The sequence below is a fragment of the Mus musculus genome, chromosome 1, assembly GCF_000001635.26.
Source record: "Mus musculus strain C57BL/6J chromosome 1, GRCm38.p6 C57BL/6J".
Classification (NCBI taxonomy): domain Eukaryota; kingdom Metazoa; phylum Chordata; class Mammalia; order Rodentia; family Muridae; genus Mus; species Mus musculus.
Genome location: NC_000067.6, coordinates 134,295,201 through 134,318,641, shown reverse-complemented (window position 1 = coordinate 134,318,641; position 23,441 = coordinate 134,295,201). Strand labels below are relative to the sequence as shown.

The window sequence follows — 23,441 nt, the reverse complement described above, 5'->3', positions numbered from 1 at the left end:
GACACACATGCAAATACAAGACTCCAGTGTGGACCTCTGTAGAGTATTCCAGTAGCCATAGCTACCATTTACTGTCCCAGCAGATTTTCAAGAGAAAAGACATTTGAATGGCTTCAGAGTGGGGAAGGTGTTGTTTCAGAATAAGGACACGTCCCTCTCTGAAGCCCAGTTGGCATCTTTCCATCAGTGGGTGTGAATGCATATGCACAGCTTTCCCTGAGTGCCCCTTGGGCACAACACACCATCTCCCGTGTTTCTCATTTGCAGTGAAACAGAGGTACCTAATTAGAGGCTGGCATGAATTTACAAATGCCCTGTTTGGGCATAAACATGATCCCAATGGTGGCGTGTACTGGGAGCGAAGGCCGCTCAAGGTCACTCCTGTAGCTAGTGCAGCTCAGAGATTCCCGCTGAGATGGGTCATAGTTCATGGACCAAATGCCTCCTTCCAGAAATGGGCTTTTGTTAAACTGGGAAGGTGACTGGCCAAAGAGCCCTGGGAGCCCTGGTGGTGCCTACGGGTGTTGCCCACCTTTGGTGCTAGGGTGCTGAGTGCAAGGCAGTACCTAGCAACACCCTGGTTTTCTGAGCAGGATGATCCAGGAGGAGAAGGAGTCCACTGAGCTTCGAGCTGAGGAGATTGAGACCCGTGTGACCAGCGGCAGCATGGAGGCCCTCAACCTGACCCAGCTGCGCAAGCGTGGCTCTATCCCCACCTCTCTGACCGCCCTTTCCCTGGCCAGTGCATCTCCACCGCTCAGTGGCCGCTCCACACCCAAGCTCACTTCCCGAAGTGCTGCCCAGGATCTGGACCGAATGGGGGTCATGACCCTGGTGAGTCTGGGCGGTGGTTGAGAGGCCTTGCGACCCTTAGGCCCGTGGATGCCATTCTGGCATCTTTTGCCTGTGACATGACATGCTAGGTCACCAGCATGCCCTTCTGGGTAGGAAGGACTTTGTAACATCCTCCCTGCTCCCTTCTTTGGATGATCACAGTAGGCTTAAAGCCACACCCCACTGTCTGGCTGCTCTCTCTTCTTGGGAGGGGATTTATCTTTCCAGGTGCTCCGTTCCTTCCGCTGTGGTACTTTTTCCAGGCTGGTGTGTGTCCACGGCTCCTCTGCTCCCATCCTAAGCAGACTCGCCCTGTCCTCTTTCTCTCTTTCAGCCCAGCGACTTAAGAAAGCATAGGAGGAAGCTGCTGGTGAGTGCTTCCCACACCAGGTACTAGCTTACACCAGGTACTAGCGGGTTACAGGGTTACCAGCGTCCAGACCCTTTCCTCTGGCCTTCTGCCCCTGGCCCTGGGGTCTGAGTTTACCTTGAGAGGCCACAGGGCCTCCCCGAAGTGTTCTCTGGTTCTCCGATCCTCTGCCTTGTCTGGGCTGGGTAGGCAGGCCCCAGCTCTCTCCCTCTACCCCCTGACAACCCCACTGTCTGTTCAGTCGCCAGTGTCTCGGGAAGAGAACCGAGAGGATAAAGCCACCATAAAATGTGAGACTTCTCCTCCTTCCTCACCCAGGACGCTGCGGCTAGAGAAGCTTGGCCACCCTGGCCTGAGTCAAGAGGAGGGCAAGAGGTGAGTGAGCAGGGCAGGCTCCACCTCTGGTCTCTGTCCCGCAGCCTTGAAGGGGCTGCATCTCACCTGCCATAGGTGCCTGACTGCTTCATTTCTGCTTGGGACACCATCAGAGACTGATGTCCCCACATCTCCCTCAGTCACCTGCTTTGGCTCCACCCCCTCCCATCCATCCACCCCCAACACTGATAGTTAACGCCTTCCTGAACTCTAACTTCCATCTCTCTTGCTGCAATTGAAGTGTGTTTCTTCTTATTCACCCCTTCCTGGCTGTCATCCTGTAGTGCCTTGGAGGGTCAGGACAGCAACCCCAGCAGCAGCAACAGCAGCCAGGACTCCCTGCACAAGGGCGCCAAGCGCAAGGGCATCAAGTCATCCATTGGCCGCCTGTTTGGGAAGAAGGAGAAGGGCAGGCTGATCCAGCTGAGTCGGGATGCCACGGGCCATGGTCTCTGCCTTTCACCCAGAGAGCTGGGCGGGTACTGGGGAGTCAGCTTCCGGAGGGCCTGCTTTGTTTGCCTGTCCTGGGGCTTGTGGGTAGGAACCAGATGCCAACAGCTTCCAGCTCTGGAGAGAGGGAGGTTTTCATAGAATTGTGTCATGCTGGACTGGGTTATCTCATGAGCTGCTAGGTTCCTGTGCCTACGAGTGCCAGGTGGTGGCTGCTGTTCACTGACCTGATGTGCTGCAGAGGCGAATCTGTGTGGAGGCAAAGATGGCTCCCTGTAGCTGCTTCCTCTGTGGATCATTTCTGTTGGGCATTCTAGGACCTGAGGGCAACCATCCTGGCTCTCTTTCATTTAATTAACTAATTAAATAACTTCCGTGTGTGTGTGTGTGTGTGTGTGTGTGTGTGTGTGTGTGTGTGTGTGTGTATGCATGCATGCATTTATCTTATCTAGTTATTTTTGTTGGTCGTGTTTGGTTCTGTCCTAGGTCTCTGGGCCATCCAGCCTGTTTCCTGCCCCTCCAGGCAGTGTCACATGTGGGCTCCCCCTTGTGGCATGGGTCTCAAGTTGGGCGAGTCACTGGCTGTGCCCCAGCTCTTAAGAGTTGGATCGCCACTAGCTCTGACTCCTAAGTGCATCTGAGTTTTCACAGGGCTGAGGATGAAATCTTCCGCTTTGTTTGTTTGTTCCATTATCAGGGATTGAACTTGGGGCCTCCAACATACTAGAAAAGTGCTCTACCACTGGGCAATATCCCTAGGCCTCTGTTTAAGATTGGGTTTCATTATGGCCTTGAAATTCTCTCTGTTGTCAATGCTGGCCGGCCTTGAACTTATGATCCTTCTGCCTCAGTTTCTTAGTACCTGGGATTATAGGCCTGGGTTTCCAGGCTGGGTTCTAATTATAACTTAATGTTTATTTATTATTATTATTATTATTATGTGTGTGTGCACACACACGTGCGTATGCATGTGCGTGAGAGTGAGTGTTTGAGATAGAGCCTTGCTATGTGCCCTTGATTGGTCTGGTACTTGCTGTGTATCCTATGATAGGCTTAAACTCATAGTAATCCTCCTGTCTTTGCCTCCTGAGTGCTGAGATTACAGATTCTGTGGCCTTTTTTTGCTGGAGAAGATGGTTGGGCAGGAGTGGCCCTTCTGACACCATGTGGCGGTGGAGAGCTGTGGTTCTGCTTGGCCTGTGAGAGGCACGCAATAAACCTTCGCCTTTCCACCCTTGCTCTACTTCCTCCTCCCTCTCTCTTCCTCTCTCGTCTGTCCACCATTTCCCCAGTCATTATCTATACATTAAGTAACCCCATTTCAGCACAATATAAGGGGGTGGCGCCATAACTCAGGGGGCCTGGCAGCTGATTCAAAAAGGAAAAACAATGAAATTATCCCAAAACACTATGTTGTAGAGATGGCCCAGGTGTTGCAGGACCCAGCAGTAGCCATGGAAGGGCTGGAGAAGGGGACAGGTATCCTCTGCCAGGAAGCTCTGAGCTGAAGCCTGTAGGGTGACAGAATTTGGCCAAGACAAGAAAGGTGTGGGGGGCTGGGGCAGGGGAGAGGGTGCAGCTTGAGGAAGGGAAAGACATGGGGAAAAGACCAGTGTGTGCCGCTGCCCACTGTAGAGGAGGAAGAGGCGGGAAGATTGGGGCAGAGGAACGGATGGCTGGCCTAGCCCATCTTCCTGAGCCTGAGAGGAGAGTCAGAAATCCCCCAGTGACTGGAGCATTAATGAATCTCTCAGGGCAAGAACTTGATCAGCCGGAAGAAAGGAACCTATGGACCTAAATGCATAATTAGACCTTCCCTGACTTCACATCCCTGGAAGGGTGTGAATCAGAACACAGCAATCTGAGAAAAGAAGAGGACGAGGAGGGTAGGAGTCTCACTCAGCCTGGAAGAGGGGCAGAGCAGGCAGGAAGGGAGTGGAGCCAGCGACAGAAAGGTCTGCTCGGTGGCAGAGGCAACCTGCAAGAGGTGCGATTTCTCGTTCCTCACCCAGTGCTGACAGCTAAGCTTGTCCATGTTGCACTGCTGCTGCCGTGTGGACAGAGGGGCCAGGCCTACAGTGACTTCAGTGACAATGCCCTCTCCCAGGAATTCTCCAGGGTTTCATGCTGAATCAGGGAGATTGTCAGTAGGAGAGGGTGAAGGGGAGTCCCCCTTTGTGGTCTGTGCAAGTGAATGCACCTGGGGAGAGGCTGGTGTGCAAGAGGACACCCAGAGATGGTGCGTGCATACATGTGCATGTGTGTGTGTGTGTACATGCATATGCACAAAGAGTGAGACAGAAAAGTAGAGGGAGAGAAATAGAGGGAGAGACAGACAGACAGATAGACAGGTCTCTCTTACACACACACACACACACACACACACACACACACACACACACACACACACACGAGTATGATAGAGTGTAGCCAGAGAGATTGCCCAAGAGATAGATCTCTCAATAGTTTTTTTTATCAAGTCAGGATAGTCCTTTCTGAATTCTTTTCTGTGTCCATTCATATTTTCACTTGGGGTTTGCTTTGCACCTTGGCTTAGAGACGTAGTGGGCTCTGCCTAGGGATCTAGAGTGGAACAACTCTGATCCATCTTGTTGGAAAACACTCCCAGGGCTCAGGATCCCCCGGGGATGAATCAACCAGTGTCACTCTGGGGCTGCCTGGAATGTGGAGACTTCGGGGGTAGCCCTGGGAATGAGATGGGGACCCGTCAGCTTTGCTTGGGTTGCTCTGTGTGTGTGTGTGTGTGTGTGTGTGTGTGTGTGTGTGTGTGTGTGTGTAGAAGGTGCCTTCTGCTGCTGCTTCATTTTCTAGGTCCAGGCCAAGGCAGAAGCAGAAGGGCTGCTGACATATCTGTGTCTTCATTTCCAGTTCTGCTCACAGACTCCGAGCTCAGTCTGCAGGAACCAATGGTACCTGCTAAGTTGGGGACCCAGGCAGAGAAGGACCGGCGACTGAAAAAGAAGTAAGAGCCTTGGACCAAGGTGCTACTAGGGTGGCCCGGGCCCCCAGCTGCTTTTCCTCCCCCCATTTTGAGCTCAGAGAGATAGAGTCCGGCAAGACTTGGTCCATGCGGGCACACCTGAACGAGCAGTCCCGAGTTGAGATCGAGGCCTCAGGATGATCCCGGGGAACAGGAATCAGGAAGGCTGTGGGAGAGTAATCTGGGGCCTATGGTTCTCTTGCAGGGCACATGGAGATGCCTAAGTCAGTGTGTGTGAGGTGTGAGGACACTGTGGGCATGCAGGGTGTTTCCTGACCCACTTTGAAGTTTCATATTGCTTCAGGCATAGAGCAGAAGAATTCAAGGGTGGGGATCGGGGGGAAGAGCGAAACGGCAGCTCTTGGCCCAGCCTGGAGTGGTCCCCAGGACTCAGCCTGGTTGAGAGAACAAAACACTAGTGAGCCTGTTGTTCCTCCCCCAAGACACCAGCTGCTTGAAGATGCGCGCCGAAAAGGAATGCCCTTTGCCCAATGGGATGGCCCCACGGTGGTCTCCTGGCTGGAGGTGAGCCTGGGCGATGGAGATGCTCTGGGATCTGGAGGGAGGACCATGTGAGGGCGGGTTTCTCCATTCCTACCTGAGAGGACAGTCCTCTGTGAACCCAAGTCACTTGTGTCTGCTCTTGGGGTTCGCTTTGCACCCAGGTTTGGTGGGATGAGGTCTCCTAAGCAGCAGGTGTGATGTCTCTGTAACTTCACCAGAGTATTTCTCCCACGTGTGTGCCATACCAAGAACGAGGGAGCAAGTTACAGAGACATCAGTCTTTCACAGGCAGACTCGCTCTCCCACCAGGCTGCCCCAGGAGTAACCACCCAAATGATGCTGAGTTGTTCCCCTGTGCCCGATGTCTGTAGCTCTGGGTGGGGATGCCTGCCTGGTATGTGGCGGCCTGCCGGGCCAATGTCAAGAGTGGCGCCATCATGTCCGCCTTGTCGGACACGGAGATCCAGCGGGAGATCGGCATCAGCAATGCCCTGCACAGGCTCAAGCTCCGCCTGGCCATCCAGGAGATGGTGTCACTGACGAGCCCCTCAGCTCCACCTACCTCCAGGACTGTGAGTAGCCTCCTTCATCCTCAGGTCCACAAAGGCCCTGACATAGTGTTTGCACAGTCTCCTACTGGTCTTTAGGAAGGCGGGAGTACTGAGCCCTGCTTTAACCTCCCATCTCCACCAGTCTCCCCGGTCTTCAGGGAGGTACACTGTTGCTTCTGGGAGGATCCTTGGAGATCTGGTTCTCTGCCTCCCATGGGCCACCCATAGGCTCCATTTCCCCATGCCTACCTGACAATAACTGCAGATCTGGGGACAGTTTCTAGGATAGATTGTGTAGAGCTAGCCTGTGGGGAGCTATAGGCTCGGCACATGGGAGGAGTCAGGGAAGGGAAAGTTGTACTTGGGGCCTCCTCTGGGGGTCTTGAGGGGTGGGGTTGCGGCATCAGGGTCTAGGATGCCTTCCTCTCTGCCTGCAGTCTTCAGGGAATGTCTGGGTGACCCACGAAGAGATGGAAACTCTGGCAACATCTACCAAAACAGTGAGTCTGCCCCTTAGCCCGAGGACCAGCGACACCCATGAAGATTAAGTGGAAGGTGTGGGAAGCCAGAGGGGCTGGCAGGGATCCAGTATCCCTGATGTTGCCTGGTTCTGTTCTCAGGGTGGAGGATTGTGCGTAGGCAAGATGAGATTGGGACTCATATGTTACAAGCTCTGTTCCAGTCATAAGACCCTTAGTGGCGTTGGGCTACAGAAAGCTCTTCCCTGTTATGGGTCTGAGTCACAAACTCCATGTTCATGGCTTGGTCCTAGGGAGCAATCAAACCCGGGAACCAGGAAACATGTTTTTGCTACATAAACGTGTTTCCCTCACCACAATTATGCATGTATACACCAGCTTTCTCAACGGACCCAACTAGTTATTCTGGTCGCCCACTAGCTATTGGGATGTCTCTCCTCCTCTTTTGGGGAAGCCTGGGTGGAGGCTCCAGGTTTCTTGACTTTCATGTCTCCCCTGACATGCGGCACTGGCTCCTGCTAGGACAGTGAGGAGGGCAGCTGGGCCCAGGTAAGACCCCTCCTCCCACATCAGAACTACTACTCTATGAAGGTCAAGGCAGCATCCCCCCCACCAGGCTCTGAATGGCACAGCTGGCCGAGTCCAGTGTGTGCATGTCCTTGTCACACGCGGAGCCCTGAACAAAGTTCCTTCCCCTCTCTACCCCCAAACTCCCTTTTTCATTCTTTTTCTGCTTTCCTAGGATGACAGGTGAGGAGTCCTGGGGGGCTGAGGCCCCAGCATGCTGGAGCCTTCACAATTGGACTCTCTGTTCATGTGTGATGAGTCTTAGATTCAGACAGTCCTCTTCCATTCCTTATCCTTCCAAAGGTCACTTTCGTGAGCATCTATTAGGATTGGCCGGTCTAAAGTTTCTCAATGTGTGAAGGGATGGCATGAGAGGTTTGATGGAATAAAAGGAAGGGTGATATTTACAAACACAGTGACAGGGTGGGACAGTGGCTGCTGTGGTGGAGAGTGTGGCAGGGCAGTCATGCTTGCTCTCCCTGACCACACTATCGGCCTACACAGAATTCACTCCATAGACCAGACTGTCCTTTGAACTCAGAGATCCACCTGCCTCTTCCCATTAAGTGTTGGGATTAAAGGCATGAGCCACCACCACCAGGCTAATGCCTTCTTTCTTGTAGTAGAAGGATGGTAGACAGTTGGGTATAGCAACTGTGTGTGGGCAGGCAGTGGGGAGCAGGACGCAGGGGAAAGAAAGGGCAGAGGCTCTCCTAGTTCTGCACTTGGATGCGGACTATAGAGGATAACTTCATTTGTCTGCTTGATAATAAACATATTCTATTCGGTGTACAATTTTACATATATCAGCATGTGCAGTTTCCTTTTAAAACAGAACAGCTCAATGTGAAAACATCTAGCAGGATATGGGAAAGGTGTTTGAGGGTTGCTATCAAAACTGAACTGTCCCTGTTTGCTGTCTGTAGAGGTAATGCCTTGTAGTGCAGTCTTCTTGAGGCGAGTGACATCATGAGTGGGAACATTAATAAAGGACCTGGAGAATTGCCCAAGTGATGACCTGGCCTTTGGGGAAGCACACTGGCTATTCAAGTACAGGCTACTCTGTGCTTTTTTTTCTCCCCTAGCCTTCAGCCAACATTCAGTCATTCTCTGGACTTCGAAGCTAGCCATTCCCCAGAGTCAGGCTGGCATCCTTTGCAGATCCACTATACCCTGGCTGCCTCTCCTCTGGCTCAGCAGGCTTGAGGTTGACATAAGTTGGCAAGTTGTCTATACATCACTACACACCACCTTCCAGAGGTGGCAGGAAGGGCTCTGTTTTTCTTACTCCTTGGACAATTGCTCTTGTTCATTGATGTAGGCCAGAAGTTCTCGACCCGTGGGTCACAGTTGCTTTGGGGGTCAGATATCAGATAGTTATATTATGATACATAACAATAACAAATTACAGTTATGAAATAGCAATGAAGTTATTTTATGGTTGGGAGTCACCACAAGGTGAAGAACTGCAAAGGGTCGCTGCATTAGGACGCCTGAGGACCCCTGGTGTAGACAGCTGATACCTGAGTAGACCTGGGTCATTCTGAGATCCTGAAATACCTCTGTCACCTCCAATCACTATCAGCTCCTTAGTACAAATAAACTGAAATGTTATTGAACAGCTTGACCTCTCATGGGTGAAGGGGTGATTGGTATTTCTTCCTAATAGATATGCCACCTGTAACCTGTTGGCACTGCCTGCCTCCCAACCCCCCCCCCCCCACCCCCACCCCCGTCCTCTTCTCTCTCATGTCCCCAGACCCTGGCCTATGGAGACATGAATCACGAGTGGATTGGAAACGAATGGCTGCCCAGCCTGGGGCTCCCTCAGTACCGTAGTTACTTCATGGAGTGCCTGGTGGATGCCCGCATGCTGGATCACCTCACCAAGAAGGACCTGCGTGTCCATCTCAAGATGGTGGACAGTTTCCATAGGTGAGCCAGGCTGGAGCCAGGGCCCCTCCCTGGTGGTGTGGTGTCTCCCCCAGCCCCGGGTCTCTGTCTTCAGAAATGGAGAGGGCCCCTGTCTCTTTCCAGGGCCTGTTTTGGGTGGTAATAGCTTTCTCTGTTATGAAACTCCCTCATATTCTAGTCATATTCTACAGGTTGTAGATTTGATCCTGTCACCTTTAACCCTTAGGACACAGGTCGTTGTTTTCAATAGCATCATCTTTGAGCATTTCCGCTCATTCTGAATTTCCTTGGCTGTCTCTGGGCTTGCTGAATTCTCTGTGTTAACCAAGAAGGCTCACAGTGAATCAGGCATTGAGTTTAGGCACTGCATTTCTTCTAGGTCGTGTCATCATTGTAAAAGAATACCTTGTGAAATGCAACGTAAGAAGGCAGGGCTTATTTTGGCTCACGGTTGCAGGGTACAGTCCATCATGATGGACAAGTGAAGACGGCGCAGAAGCGTGAGGCAGCTGGTCACTTTGCATGCCCTCACTAGTAGTCAGGAAGAAGAGGGGGACGGAAGCTTGTGCTCGGCTGGCTTTCTCCTTTACATAGAGTCTACGACCCCAGCAGGGACTGGTGCTTATAGGAAAGACCTTCATACCTCAAGGCTGTAAAACTCCAGAGCCAACCCCATGGCCTAATGAGGCTCTAAGAGTTCTGTTATCTTTCCAAGCAGTACTGCCGTCTGGTCACCAAGTGTTTAAACACACGAGGGACCACCGCACCATCCCAGGGGCAATGGGCCTGTTGTGCTTTGAATCCTTAGTGGGAGTTCCTCTGCTTGGGACCTCTGTTCCTTTATGCAGAATGTCACCTAATCCTTTTCTTCTTTTGATGAAAAGATCTGTTCAAACATGTCATGGTAGAGGTCCCATGCTGGCAGCCTGTGAGTAGGTGACCTATAGATATATTTTGTTTGACCCACATGGTTGCCAGTATTTTGCTTTTGTTCTAATTTTTATTATTTTTATTATTTATGTGTATGGTTGTTTACTTGCATGTATGTCTGTGAACTGCACATGTGCCTTTTGCCTGTGGAGGCTGGAAGAGGACATTGGATCCTCTGGAACTGGGGTCACAGACCTTTGTGAGCCCTCTTGTGTGTGCTGGAATTTGAAGCAAGGTCCTCTGGAAGAGCAGCAAGCGCTCTTAACCACTGAGCCATCTCTCCAGCTTCCGTTGTCAATGTTTTAACAGTAGTTTGTATCTGAGTATCTGGTATTGTGGCTTCTTTTGAAAGATGGAAAGTTCTGTGGGCACAGTGTAGACTGGACACCACAGCCTCTCCAGCTTGCTTCTCAATTAGCTCCTTAGCAACAGCCAGCATCACTGCCTGGTCCCAGCTCTCAGAGCCGACTGTTAGATGTTCTTAACCAGCTTTATAGAGCCCCACTTCCCACTTAAGACCCCCCTTTGCCTCAAGTCAATGGTAAGATGGCAGGTGGCATTGGGTGTGTGTGGCTTTTCTAGTTCCTTCAAGGCTTGGTAGATATCTTCCAGTTGATACACCATAGTTTTGTTTTGTTTTTAAAGTTTTTTAAGACAGGGTTTCTCTGTGTAGCCCTGGCTGTCCTGAAACTCTCCCTCTGTAGATCAGGTTTGCCTTGAACTCACAGAGACCCACCTGCCTCAGTTTTCTGAGTGCTGGGATTAAAGGCATGTACCACCACTGCCTGGCTTACACCATAGAAATTTAAATCTGGGCAGGATCTAGTTAACCCCTTCGTGACCGAGGAGAAAGAGGCACGGCAAGCAGCAGCTTAGGGATGATGGCCGAGCACAGGCGGAACTAATTCTGCAGACTCAAGTTCAGTCCCGGGCCCCTAGCCTTTGTGACCCCACAGGGACTTGTGAGGGCTGCAGGGAAGCGAAGCTATGTCTCCTCTGCCCTTCGCCCCTCACTGAGGCTAAAAGAGAGTCTTTGTCTTTGCCTGGGCAGCTGCCAGCCCCAGCTGCACCTGTCTTCTCCTGGGTGATTGACAGCTGAGAGATATGCTACTCCTCTGCCAGTCTGCCACGTGCCTGAATTGCCGGAGAACGCCCTCCCAGGCATGGTGGGAGCCCTCCCACAGCCCCGAGCCTGCCACAGGGCCATAGAGCAGCTCTGCTGCTTCAGGCTTCTGAGGTATCACCACACAGCCTGCCCTTGCCAGTCACTCTGCTTCCATTCCACCTGCCATTCCAGTACCACGGTCTTTGTTTCCTGTTGGAGCCTGGCGACAAGGACTCTCACTCTATAGCCCAGGCTGGCCTCAAACTCACAGCTCTCTTCCCATCTCATCCTCCAGGTACTGGGATCACAGGTGTGAGCCCTCATGCGGAACCTCAGAAGGATACTTGTGGGTCTGGAGTTTGTCCTTTCTTTTTGAAATGGGGATTCTCTGTGTAGCCTCTGGCTATTCTGGACCTCACTTTGTAGACCAGGCCTTAAACTCAGAGACCCTCCTGCCTCTGCTTCTTAGTGCTGGACCTAAAGCATGTGCTACCACTGGCTTAGATTTTTTTCCTCCCTTTGTTGCAACAGTTGGGATTTAGTGTAGAGTCTTTACACAGACATCAGGCATGCTGTTTTGGTTAGGGTTTTACTGCTGTAAACAGACACCTTGACTAAGGCAAGTCTTATAAAAACAACATTTAATTGGGGCTGGCTTAAAGGTTCAGAGGTTCAGTCCATTATCATCAAGGTGGGAGCATGGCAGCATCCAGGCAGGCATGGTGCAGGCAGAGCTGAGAGTTCTACATCTTCATCCAAAGGCTGCTACTGGAAGACTGACTTCCAGGCAACTAGGGTGAAGATATTAAGCCCACACCCACAGTGACACACCTACTCCAACCAGGTCACACCTCCAAATGGTGCCACTCCCTGGCCCAAGAATATACAAACCATCACACATGCCAACACTGAGTTATAATCCCAGGTACCCCTCCCTTTTTTGAAACAAGGTCTCATATAGCCTAGGATGGCTGTAAACTTTCTATATAGTAATAATAACCATGATCCTCCTGCCTCCACTTCTAGGCATGTGCCTCTGCGCCTGGTCTCCCCGCCAGTTTTGTATTTTAAGACAGGGTCTCACTAAGTTGTCTGGTCTTGAACTGATTCTGTAATCACACTTGAACTTGAGAGTCCTCTTGCATTAGCCTACGGAATAGCTTGGATTACAGGCTTGCACCAAGGCAGTTTTGGAGCCATTATTTTTATGACGAGGAAGGGGCATTTACTAACGGAGGTAGCAAATCCAGGACAGGTTGTTTCTGTCTGCTCACTCAGCTGGACGGCTAATCTTTTTCATCTTTTCACGTCTCACCCAGTGCTTCTTGGCTCGGGATACTCCATTGAGTGGGGTTCTACTGTTATAGATCCTTGTCCCACATCAGTCACACCTACCCTCCTAACAGTGGTCCTCCTTTTGAGTCCCTGAGATGTCCTGGGCCCTTCCATTCATTGTCAATTTTAATCCCCAGTACAACCCTTAAAGAGAGGCGGGGTTCCATCTTACAGATGCCGGCTGCCCTCTGGTAGGCTGTGCCGGGGCTGGCTTTCAAACCCATCTTGACCTAACTTCAAGGGCTTTATAGCTTTGCTATGTTGTACAATAGCTGTGAAAGTCATAGGAACTGTGTAAAAGATTACAGTGAGACTAATGTATGGGGCATTTCCCAGCAGGGGCTGTATGTGCCTTTGACATCCAGAGCTTAAGACAGCCGCTTGAGCCATCAATACAGGCAGCCGAGAAATGTATCTCTGAGCTGTGAGTGTTCCAGGCAGAAGAGCTTTGCGAGTAGCCTGTATAATTTAATCTCAAAGGGGTTGGAGTTAGGAGAAGACTTCTGTTTCGTTTCTCAGTGTGAGGGACAAGTCCAGAAGGTGAAAGAGGTCCTTTCAAGGCAGAACCCTTACATTTGTCCCCCTGTAAATTTGTCCCCCTGCCCAGCCATGGAGGGGTTACACTGTTGCTCAGCCAGCACTGTGGAAGTGCTGTAGGGTGAGTCCTAGATTTGGAGAGGCTTGGACTAAGGGCCATGGTTCTCCTTCTAACCCAAGGTCCTCTGTTCATTCTCTGCTTATCACGGCCTGCTGCTCTCTTAGTATAGTTAATAAGTTAGGAGAATTGCCTCATTTTCTCATTAAGCACTTACAGAGCACCTAGGACACTCTAGAGATCTGTGACTGTGAGTTAAACAGTCCCGTCCCCAGGAAGGGGACATTCTGACTTGGTGAGACAAGACAGTTAAGGAACTAGGAGAAAATGAGACCAAGTTACTGTGGGAGTTACTGTGGCGCGGAGGTGGTGCTGTAGTGGGAGCCTGCTGACTGAGCAAAGACTTAAAGGTGAAGAAAGAGCCTTGGATTACAGGCTTGCACCATTTGGAAAATTGGGGGTGGGATGTTCTGGGCAGACGTAGCAACCAGTGCAAAGATCTGGGACACCCAGGTCTCAGAAGCTTTCCGTGTTTGAGGGACAGCGTGATGTCAGCAGAGAGAACAAGTTGGGCGGGAAAGGGAACAAGTCCGTTGGCAATGTACAGGCTATAGAAAAGGCTGAGGAAAACGGTAATACGGAGTGTCTTGGATTTCTCTTTCCTTTGACTTGTGAGTGGCAATGATTTTTATTACTTCAGCGCCTGTGAAGAAGGGACATGTCCGTGTCATCCAAAGCCCTCCCACCAGTCAGGCCACAGCTTAGGAGGAAGCATTGATTTTCGCTTCTTCTTTGAGCCCTTCGTTGTGAAGGGGAAAGCAGAGAGAATGTCTGGGCCCTTAGGCTGTGCCCTCCCCTTTCATTCCATCTGGTCTCCGTGGGATGGAGCCGTCCATACTCAGGATGGGTCTCGCCACCTCCCTTAACCACCCCTGGAAATGCCCTTGAAGACAATGCAGAGGTGCCTTTGACTAACCTAGGTTAGTTACCAAGGTGACTGTCAAAATTAGCCTGCACAGGCCCTTCCTGGCTGAAGTGGGGCATGCAAGCAGACCTCAGATCAGGTACAAGCCATGGCAGCAGGAGCACGGGGGTAGGGCGGGGGAAGCGGGGGACTGGAGTATCCTCTGTGGTGCATGCAGTGGGCCTGCGTGCACTGTACCCACTATGGCTGGTACAGAATTGGGGCCCCATGGGCAGGAGTGCAGCCACACTGAAGCCCTGGCTCAGGTGCTGTGTGTCTGCAGAACCAGTCTTCAGTATGGCATCATGTGTCTGAAGAGGCTGAATTATGACCGGAAGGAACTGGAAAAGAGGCGGGAAGAGAGCCAGCATGAGATCAAGGGTAAGGTTGCCGTCACCCTCAGCCTGGGCTCCAGCGAGCCTCAGGGAAGACTCACGTTAGCCTGTGTGACAAAGTAGATATATTCCATGTGTGCTCACATGTGGCTCCCCTTCCCTCAGACGGGCCACCAAGCAGACAGATGCGACCCCTCTGATGGTGCTGTGGACTGGTGTGCTCGTAGAAATTGATGATCTGGGGGGAGAGGGAGAATTGAGTGAGAGAGAGGCAGGTTTTACGTAAGACTCTGAAAATTGAAAAAACAAGGCCACTTTGGCCTTGGGTTGGGGAGTGGGGGTGGAGGTGGGGTGGGGATGGCCCATGCGGGGACTTCTGGGAGATGCAGTGAGGTGGAGCTGGCTCAAGGAGCCCAGATGCCATGGAGGACAGAAAGATGTGGGAAGTGAGGGATGGGCTGAGGCTCTGCGTCTAGGAAATTTTATTTCTACACCGTGAAGAGCCTGGGCCAGCATGCTTCCTTTTTGTCTGTTTCTTCCTCTGTCCTCCAGATGTGCTGGTCTGGACCAATGACCAGGTGGTTCACTGGGTCCAGTCTATAGGGCTAAGGGACTATGCAGGAAACCTACACGAGAGTGGTGTGCATGGCGCCCTGCTGGCCCTGGATGAAAACTTCGACCACAACACACTGGCCTTGGTTCTGCAGATCCCCACACAGAGCACCCAGGTAGCCCTCAGTCAGTCACCACCTTCCCCACCCCTCGTGTGTGTGTGTGTGTGTGTGTGTGTGTGTGTGTGTAGCCCTTCAGTCAGTCACCACCTTCCCCATCCCTCCCGTGTGTGTGTGTGTGTGTGTGTGTGTGTGTGTCTCCAGGGCGAGCTGTGTCCTTAGTGGTCCTTGTAAGATATTTTTCTTTACCCAGCTCTGGGTTTGCTTCAGCTCTTCCCAAGCCAATTTTATAGCCAAAGCTTGTGACTTTCCTTTTCCTTAAATTGCTTCTCCGGCCCAACGTTCCACAGGGAAAAAACAGCCTCAGGCCTCACAGGGACCTGAGAGCCTGTATCTCTTTTGTTTGCTAGCCTGGGGATCTGCTTCTGGGCCCCTAGGCTTCAGCAGACTAAATATTACCAGTAAGCACAGCCCAGAGACTCTCCGCAGCAGGCCTTTGTCTCCCTGTCAGCAGCTCAAAAGATTAGACGTCTCCTTCAATTACATTTCATAATTATTGTTGTAACTGCTACCCAAGGATAGATCTAAATTCTCTTGACCCTATTTATATTTTTGGCCCCTCTGACTTCCTGTGGGTAATGGATCCTAGCTGTACTCACAGTTGTGTTAAGTACTTCCTGATTTTAGTTGTCCTAAATATGCCTCTGGCAGGCTCCCCCTGGGGAAAGGCCCGCCTCTTCCCTACAGTTCCGGTTGATGAGGTTTTCTGTATTTGACCAGCTTCTCCTTTTGTAAGAACTGTGAATTTCATAAACTCTGATTATATTGCTCTGGGCCCAAGCCTTTGTCTCTCCAGACAGACCGGTCTTAATTCCTTTAGCCTTCCCTAGTGCAGTCTCGCTGCTGCCCCTGATCATTTTAGCTGCCCTTGTCTGAACTGTTTGCAGCTGTCAGATCGCTTTTGAAACCCAGCCACTAGCTGTGCTGGCTATTCTGGGAGCAGACACTTTTTGGCTTGAGGGAGGGTGGGGCTGTGTTGTCTCTTGGTTCTGGATGGTGTGTTGGCCTTCGGGGACAGTGGCAGCCCACAGGGCCAATGTGTTTGCAGACTGTTTGCTGTGACCCCTATTGACCAGTCAGAACGCATAGCTTGGAACCTTTCTTTTCCAGTAAAAGTTTGGATTTTTTCCAAATGCAATTTCCCTATACTTGCCTACCTCTAACTCCATTTGCAGGTTTCCTGCCCGCCAGCGCCCTCAGAAGGGCTTCTGCAGTTGAGATCTAACTATTTAACCCTCACTATTCAGAAGATATTTGAAATATTTTTTTTAGATCATTTGTAAGACATAACATTGCCATTTCTGACAAACACTATTCCTGTAGAACTCTGTGGTTGATATTTTCCCCCAGGAGTGGACTTTCTCTTTCTTTGCTTCCTAAATCAGAATGCATATTTCTTCTTTCTTTTCTTTCCTTCCTCATCTCTCCTCCTCTTCCTCCTCTTTTTCTTCTTCTTCTTTGTTTTTTGAGACAGGGTTTCTCTATGTAGCTCTGGCCGTCCTGGAACTCACTCTGTAGACCAGGTTGGCCTCAAACTCAGAGATCCACCTGCCTCTGCCTCCTGGGGTCCTGGGATTAGAGGTGTGCGCCTCCATCACCCAGCTGACCCAGTATGGAAGCCTCCATGAACAACCTTGAGAATATCTGGTGACAGAAAGTTTTGAAGACCTCTATTTTTTTCTTGCTTTCTTTTGTATTTTATGTGTGTATATGCATATGTGTGTGTATGTGTGGGTGCCTGCATGTATGTATGTAGGTGTATCATATGTATGCTGGTGTTGCAGAGGCCAGGAGAAGGCTTCTGGTTCCCTGGAACTAGAGTTATAGGCCGTTGTCAGCCGACTGCTTTAGGTGATAGGAACTGAACCCAGGCCCTCTGCGAGAGCAGCAAGTACCCTTAACCGCTGAGCCACCTCTCTACCCACTCTGGAAGTTTCCCTAATCAGTAATTTTAAGGAGTCTAGAAAAATGTGTGCATGCCTCTCAGCTCAGGGCTCCCGCTATCCTCCACTGGGCTTCTTTTAGTTCAAGTTTGTAATTGACCCACCTGACAGAGATAGGTTGGTTTCCTTCCTCCTAGGAAGGCTTGTTTCCTGTGCTGTGCATGCTTGCCTCTCTTGCTTCTGCCCCCACCAAAGGGTAGCAAGCCATGACTTCTCCTTTAGAGACAAAATGTAGGCTTTTAAAATAATAATTTTTATCTGCTCATATATTTGCATATATTTGTATAATTTATTTTGAACATTTTTGTCTACTTTAGCCTCTTTCCAGTTTCCACAAGTGCCTCCCTCCCATGTTCCAGTCCTCTTTCTTTCTTGTTATTGATAACTCCCCGAGTCCAGTTAGTGAAAATAGTTCCCCCCTCCCAATACCTAAAGCCTGTCTCTTCGTGTGCTCCATGATCAATTTTTAAAAATATATTTCCCTCCAATTTGCCCTCTATGAAGGAATGCCAAGGTTAGCAGTTTGGCTTTTAGTAGGGCACTCTTAGTGATTTGCTGGAAGCAGGAGCCTTGGGAAGATGTGTGAGCTTTCCAGTGGTTAAGTACACTAGACCCCTGCCCTGTCTCTGCCCTTAGACACTGGGAAACAGCTGAAAGATGCCATGAGGAGGATGCTGAGGTGGCTCAGTGATTAAGGTGCTTGCCACAATCACAATGTGAGTTCAGTCCCCAGAATCCACATGGTAGGAGAGCACCAATTCTTGTGTGTTATTCTCTGATCCCATGCATTTACTGTGGTGTACGTACCTCCCCCAAACCCCATGTAAAATAGAAAAGAAAAGAAAAAGATGAGGCTGGTAAGCTGGCTTAACAAGTTAAAGCACTTGCCACCAAGCCTGATGACTTAAGTTTCATCCCTGAGACCTACATAAAGAGAGAAGCAACTTTTGTGATTGTTCTCCAACCTAGGAAGTGCATAGTTGCAGATATGCTTGCAAAGACACATACACACTGAATAATGTGTGATAATATAAAAACTGAATTAATGTAAATTTTAAAAGAGTAAGATAGCATCGTTAACTAGAGCTCCTCTCTCTCCCTCTCACCCTATGGGTTTCAGGCCCGCCAAGTGATGGAGAGAGAGTTCAATAACCTGTTGGCCTTGGGCACAGACAGGAAATTGGATGACGTGAGTACCTGGATATGAATTCAGAGCCTTGGCTGTTGTTGGCTGTTTGATTAGAGGGTCATGAGAGCTCCTGCCCCAGGGCTGAGTGGTGGCTGGCCTAATGGAGGAGAGCCAGAAGAGCCAGAGAATGGAAGCTGTGAGGAGGAGGAGGTCTGTGGTTGGGTAGAAGTGGTCTGCTGTGGAGAAGTCTGAGGGACTGAGATAGGAGTCATTGAGACAAGAACAGGGGTCAGTGGCCGTGTTCCTGCTCACTCTACCTGTGTCGTGGGGCCTGTGCAGTTCTGAAAACACAGGCTGGAAGACAGTGAGCTGCGGCTCTGGGGAGTGTTGGGCAGCCTGTGGGATTCAGGCTCTGGGAGCCCACTGCAGAGGTGATTTTGGAGGTTGGCATTGATGGGGAGCAGATAGTGAGGGTTGCTCTCTGTATCCTCTGGAGAAGCCTGTCTCTGGCCACCTGACTTATCATTGTCCGTATGTTCTGGTCTCACTGGGATAGGCAGCGTGAGAAATAAATAGGTTAGACAGATGTTGGAATTTACACTTTGAAGATAAGAAAACTGAAGCCCGGAGCTGTCATGTTGCTAGTAATGTGGCAGGAACCAAGAAGGGCATCCCAGAAGTCTTCATCCCAGGTACTGCTTTTCTAGCAACCTGGGTAGTATTTTATATTGAGGACCCAGCAGGACAGGAGAGCAGTGCTGGGGCTGACCCATGACTTTCCGGAGAGAGTCTGGAAAGAAAAACATGTTAGGAAAGCAGTGGGCTGTCTGAGCTCAGTTTGGGGAGGTTGGGGTGGGTAGAGCAATGGAGTTCACTGCTGGCCCAGACCTGATAGGAGAGAGGAACCTCCTGCTGGATCTTTGAGATCCCTTGAAATCATCTTCAGCCTCCATCTATCCTACACGCAAAACCACTAAGGTCTAGAGAGGGGGAGTTCAGAAGTAGTACCCCTTAGAGCTTTAGGGACTGGGCTGGCAACTCCAATATGCCCCTTGGTGCAGGGAGAAGAGAAGGTGTTCCGCCGAGCACCCTCCTGGAGGAAACGCTTCCGGCCTCGGGATCACCATAGCGGTGGCATGTTGGGCACCTCAGCGGAGACCCTCCCGGCGGGCTTCCGTGTGTCCACGCTGGGTCCGCTGCAGCCTCCACCTGCCCCGCCTAAGAAGATCATGCCGGAAGGTGAGTGCCATGCTGGTAATGGGTTCCTCCCCGCACCCTGGAGCCGAGCGGGCTGGAGAGGGGCGAGGCCGAGGCTGAGCTGCACTAACGCTGCGGTGGGGCGCGCACTAACCCGCGCTCTGTGTGTTCTCCCGCCGCTGCCGACTCCTGCCAGCCGGGACGGCGGGGGCGCAGAGACTGGAGCCCTCTACGGTCCGGACCTACTCCTGCTGACCCCCCCCACCCTCCCGCCCCGGGTCTGACGGGGGTGCGCCCCCGGCTCGGGGTAAGTGGGCCAGGCTGTGGCTGTGCTCGCCCCGTCCTGCCGCCGCTCCGGACCGCCCTGCCGCCGCTCCCTCGCTGCAGCATCGCCCGGCTTGCCCTTCCCGCTTCGCTTCGTGCTTGGCTGCATGCCGCACCTACCTGCTGCCCACCCCGGGAACCACCTCCACTCACAGAGCCTGTCTCTCTCTTCTCTCATAGCTCACTCCCACTATCTCTACGGACACATGCTCTCCGCCTTCCGGGACTAGCCACGGCCCCCAGGGCGGGTGTCCTGGTTTCACAGGCTCAGCCGGCCCTGACCCTTCCTGCTCGTTCCCTTTCTCCCTTGGCTCCCAGTCTCTCCTCTGTGATTTTCCAGTTGCCCGGGATCTCAGAATATGCTCATCCACTCCTTCATCATCCCACTATCCGAGTCCTACTTCGTTCCCCCTTTGTAAGTCTCTGGAGGATGTGACCAAGGTCTCCCGTGAGTGTCTGTCGGGCACCCAGGTTGTAGGTGTTTGAGATTCTGTAGGAGGGAGGGAAGGACAGCACCTGTGGCCACCTTCCCTCTTCCGGATCTGTTTTGGTCTGGACTATGGGCTCATCAGGCCCAGGATCCCGGACCAAAGACTGAGATGACCCTTCCAATAAAAGGCCATTTCGGACTCTGTCCTGCTTGGACTAATTGGCCTTCTGGACCCCTCCACTCTGGCCGTACCCGATGGTCTGAGTGGTTTTGCCACCTCCTCTCTCAGTATCACTCCCTCCTCCCCAAACCCCAATCTCCAGTGTCTGTAGCTCTTGCCTGCAAGTCTTGCTTGTGGGGTGACGAGGGGTGTAGAATACCCCGAACCCTCTTCCAGGACAAAGCCAGGAGTGGAGCTGAGGAAGACTAAGGTAGAAACTCTGTGCCCAAGCTGACACAGAACCCCAAATGTGTGGGAGGAATGGACCCCAGAGCTTTGGGCCCAGGGTGAGGGCAAGGGGAACTCTTCAGCCCCTTGCCTAGAGAGATGGCCTGATGGCCTTTTGTGCTTCCCCCCAGAGGGCAGTGGGGATGCCTCCAGCCCCAGCCCCAAATGGTGCTGCTACTGGATCAGATTGTGAACGGTTAACTCTGCCCTGAAGTGGGGGTGCGGGAATGGGGAGGCTTCCCCTTTAGTGACTCATGTCCCAGGTCTAAGAAATCTAAAGTGGACTGAGGCAGGCTCCCTTGTGTGTCCCTATACCCTCCAGCCCTCCTTTAGGGTTCTTTTGGGGGTAAGGGGCTAACTGCTCAAGAAAATCTTGATCCCCTCTCTTGTCTCCATTATTTTAATTGCTTTTTCTGGCAGCACGGTGGGGACAGGGCAGATTTATGAGAAATATCAATTGCCCCTCTCTTCTGGACCAATTCCTTAACCTTGGGAAAGCTCAGGGCCTAGTATCAGGGTGGGTGATAGAACCCGAAATGGAAGAGGACGGGAAAGTGCCTGGGCTGTGCTTGTGACCGGCAGTACAGTGCCATCCTGGAGGTGACTGGAGTAGCTGCTTTGCCATTTCATCACTGGGATTCTGAACAGGCGCCAAGCTAACAGGTGGAGAAATGAGCCAGAACTCCCTGTCTGAAAAGGATGCCGAGCCTTGTGCTCAGCAGAGGGAAGTTTGGCTAATGGGCTGATCGAATGAGCTAACATGGGCTGGGGCAGGCAACTACCCGTCCTCAAGCCCGCTGTTTCTGTCTCCCTACCAGACAGGCCTCTGGGAATGGAGAGAGAAGCAGCTGAGTAGAACATGAACTAGTTAGAGCGAGAGAACCCTTGGTCCTGAATAGTGGAGTTATAGAGAAGGGCCAGTCCTAAGATGGAAGGAGCCCTACAATCTGACTCCTTCTAGGGACTCTGGGGCTAGCTTTGTGGGAGAGTCAGCCCTGCCCCTCCTCTCCCATGTGACCCTGTCATAGTTTGCAGTGTCCTAGGTAGCACTTGGGGAGCCAGGTGCATTCAGGGTCAGTAGGGAGGACAAAATAGGGGGCTCTACGTGCAGTGAGGAAAGGCTGCTGTCATGGTGTGGCCCTGCCTCACTGTCAATATCTGTTTTCTCTGGAGAGTCCACCAGTGACCCAAGCTCTCCCTGCCAGCCTCCTGTGTCAAACCAGGTCCCTTCTCAGTACTGTATTGGCTCAGTGCTTTCAGGAGTGAGTGTGTGAGTGAGTGTGTGAGTGTGTGTGGGCGTGAGCGGGTGTGTACGTACCAATAAACATCCTGGTTTTAAGACAATGTACAAATGGTGTCAGTTTCTTCCTTCCTTCCTTCCTTCCTTCCTTCCTTCTTAAATTTTTTAAAAAAGATTTCATTTATTTTATGTATGTTATTAGTACATTGTCATTGTCTTCAGACACTCCAGAAGATGGCATCCGATCTCATTACGGATGGTTGTGGGCCACCATGTGGTTGCTGGGGTTTGAACTCAGGACCTCTGGAAGAGCAGTCAGTGTTCTGACTCAGCCCCCAACCCTGCTTCTTCCTTCCTTCCTTCCTTCCTTCCTTCCTTCCTTCCTTCCTTCCTTCCTTCCTTCCTTCCTTCCTTCCTTCCTCTCTCTCTCTCTCTCTCTCTCTCTCTCTCTCTCTCTCTTTCTTTCTTTCTTTCTTTCTTTCTTTCTTTCACACTAAGTTCATTTGCTGTGTCCAACTTTACTTCATGACCCTTGGCACTGCTATGTTCTGAGAAGGAAATATCGGGTTTGAAACATGTAGGCAATACCCTTCTGTTTATTACATACTCACAGGCATGATGGGAAAGTTAGTGTTTGGGTGGCTTGTGCTAAGGGCTTATAGTCTGGGGTGAGGGTGTGAGAAAGCTGCTGTTAGGCTTGGTCGGTTTTCTTTCTCATCTGTCCAGGCTTACTCTATTTGGACCCTTTCACGCTGAGCCTGCTGCCACTGCCGCCCAGCTTCCTCTGTATATCTCAGCATTTCAGTAGCTGTCTTAGTTAAGATACCATGGCCAAGGCGACTTATTTTAAAAAAAAAATCATTTACTTGAGTACTTGCTTACAGTTTCAGAGGGTTAAAGTCCATGACCATTATGGTGGGGAGCAGGACAGGCAGGCAAGCGGGCAGGAGAACTAGCTGAGGGTTACTTACTTGTTGAGACAACAACCAAGAGGCAGCGAGAGCTAACTAGGATGGCGTGAGCTTTTGAAACCTGAAAGCCCAACCACTGACACTTCCTCCAACAAGATCACACCTCCTAATCCTTCCCAAACAGTTCCACCCACCGGAGACCAAATGTACTGGCTGATTTTGTGTTTCAACTCGACACAGGCTGGGGTTATCATAGAGAAAGGAACTTGGTTGGGGGAGATGCCTCTATGAGATCCAGCTGTGGGGCATTTTCTTAATTAGTGATCAAGGGGGAAAGGCCCCTTGTGGATGGGACCATCTCTGGGCTGGTAGTCTTGGTTCTATAAGAGAGCAGGCTGAACAAGCCAGGGGAGGCAAGCCAGTAAAGAACATCCCTCCATGGCCTCTGCATCAGCTCCTGCTTCCTGGCCTGCTTGAGTTCCAGTCCTGACTTCCTTTGGCGATGAACAGCAGTATGGAAGTGTAAGCTGAATAAACCCTTTCTTCCCCAACTTGCTTCTTGGTCATGATGTTTGTGCAGGAATAGAAACCCTAAGACACCAAGCATTCAGATATGTGAGCCACTGGGAGCCATTCTTATTTAAACCACCACCATAGGTCTCCATTACTTTAGTTCAGGGTCCAGCCCCTCCCCTGGGCAGCTTTAAGAAGCTATTCATGCTCCCAGAGACTTGAAGTACCGTGGTTGGGGGGATACACAGGGGAGCTTGGAGGGGGAG

At 51.3% G+C, this 23,441-nt stretch overlaps 1 protein-coding gene and 1 long non-coding RNA gene across 15 annotated transcripts in view; one reads left to right on the top strand and one right to left on the bottom strand.

The window, feature by feature from the left end:
- Ppfia4 (protein tyrosine phosphatase, receptor type, f polypeptide (PTPRF), interacting protein (liprin), alpha 4) overlaps positions 1–21,859 on the top strand; it is a 47,974-nt gene extending 26,115 nt beyond the window's left edge. For 4 of the 13 annotated variants that reach the window (XR_387189.3, XR_387190.2, XR_003946482.1 and 1 more), the window contains 16 exons: positions 594–834; positions 1,169–1,204; positions 1,446–1,579; positions 1,864–2,027; positions 4,919–5,012; positions 5,474–5,555; positions 5,906–6,106; positions 6,523–6,585; positions 7,087–7,113; positions 8,891–9,066; positions 14,258–14,355; positions 14,862–15,037; positions 18,104–18,172; positions 19,174–19,351; positions 19,506–19,616; positions 19,814–21,859. Coding sequence is in view for 4 of the 13 variants with exons in the window: in NM_001144855.1 (NP_001138327.1) it covers positions 594–834; positions 1,169–1,204; positions 1,446–1,579; positions 1,864–2,027; positions 4,919–5,012; positions 5,474–5,555; positions 5,906–6,106; positions 6,523–6,585; positions 7,087–7,113; positions 8,891–9,066; positions 14,258–14,355; positions 14,862–15,037; positions 18,104–18,172; positions 19,174–19,351; positions 19,506–19,564 (1,798 nt within the window). In the remaining 9 variants the exon portion in view is untranslated. Of the gene's footprint in view, positions 1–593; positions 835–1,168; positions 1,205–1,445; positions 1,580–1,863; positions 3,236–4,918; positions 5,013–5,473; positions 5,556–5,843; positions 6,107–6,522; positions 6,586–7,086; positions 7,114–8,890; positions 9,067–14,257; positions 14,356–14,861; positions 15,038–18,103; positions 18,173–19,173; positions 19,352–19,505; positions 19,617–19,813 lie in introns of those variants that run through there. The other 9 variants (XR_001785570.2, XR_003946481.1, XR_001785571.2 and 6 more) reach the window with 9 other exon arrangements.
- On the bottom strand, positions 14,350–19,208 carry Gm32267. 2 transcript variants are annotated; one of them, XR_387416.3, is made up of 3 exons: positions 18,430–19,208; positions 17,088–17,199; positions 14,350–14,547 (listed from the first exon to the last, which is right to left on the bottom strand). It is a non-coding gene; the product is annotated as a predicted gene, 32267 (long non-coding RNA). The 2 variants fall into 2 exon arrangements; XR_003948723.1 differs by having other exon boundaries at positions 17,088–18,902; positions 19,121–19,208.
- Positions 21,860–23,441: the final 1,582 nt, after the last annotated feature.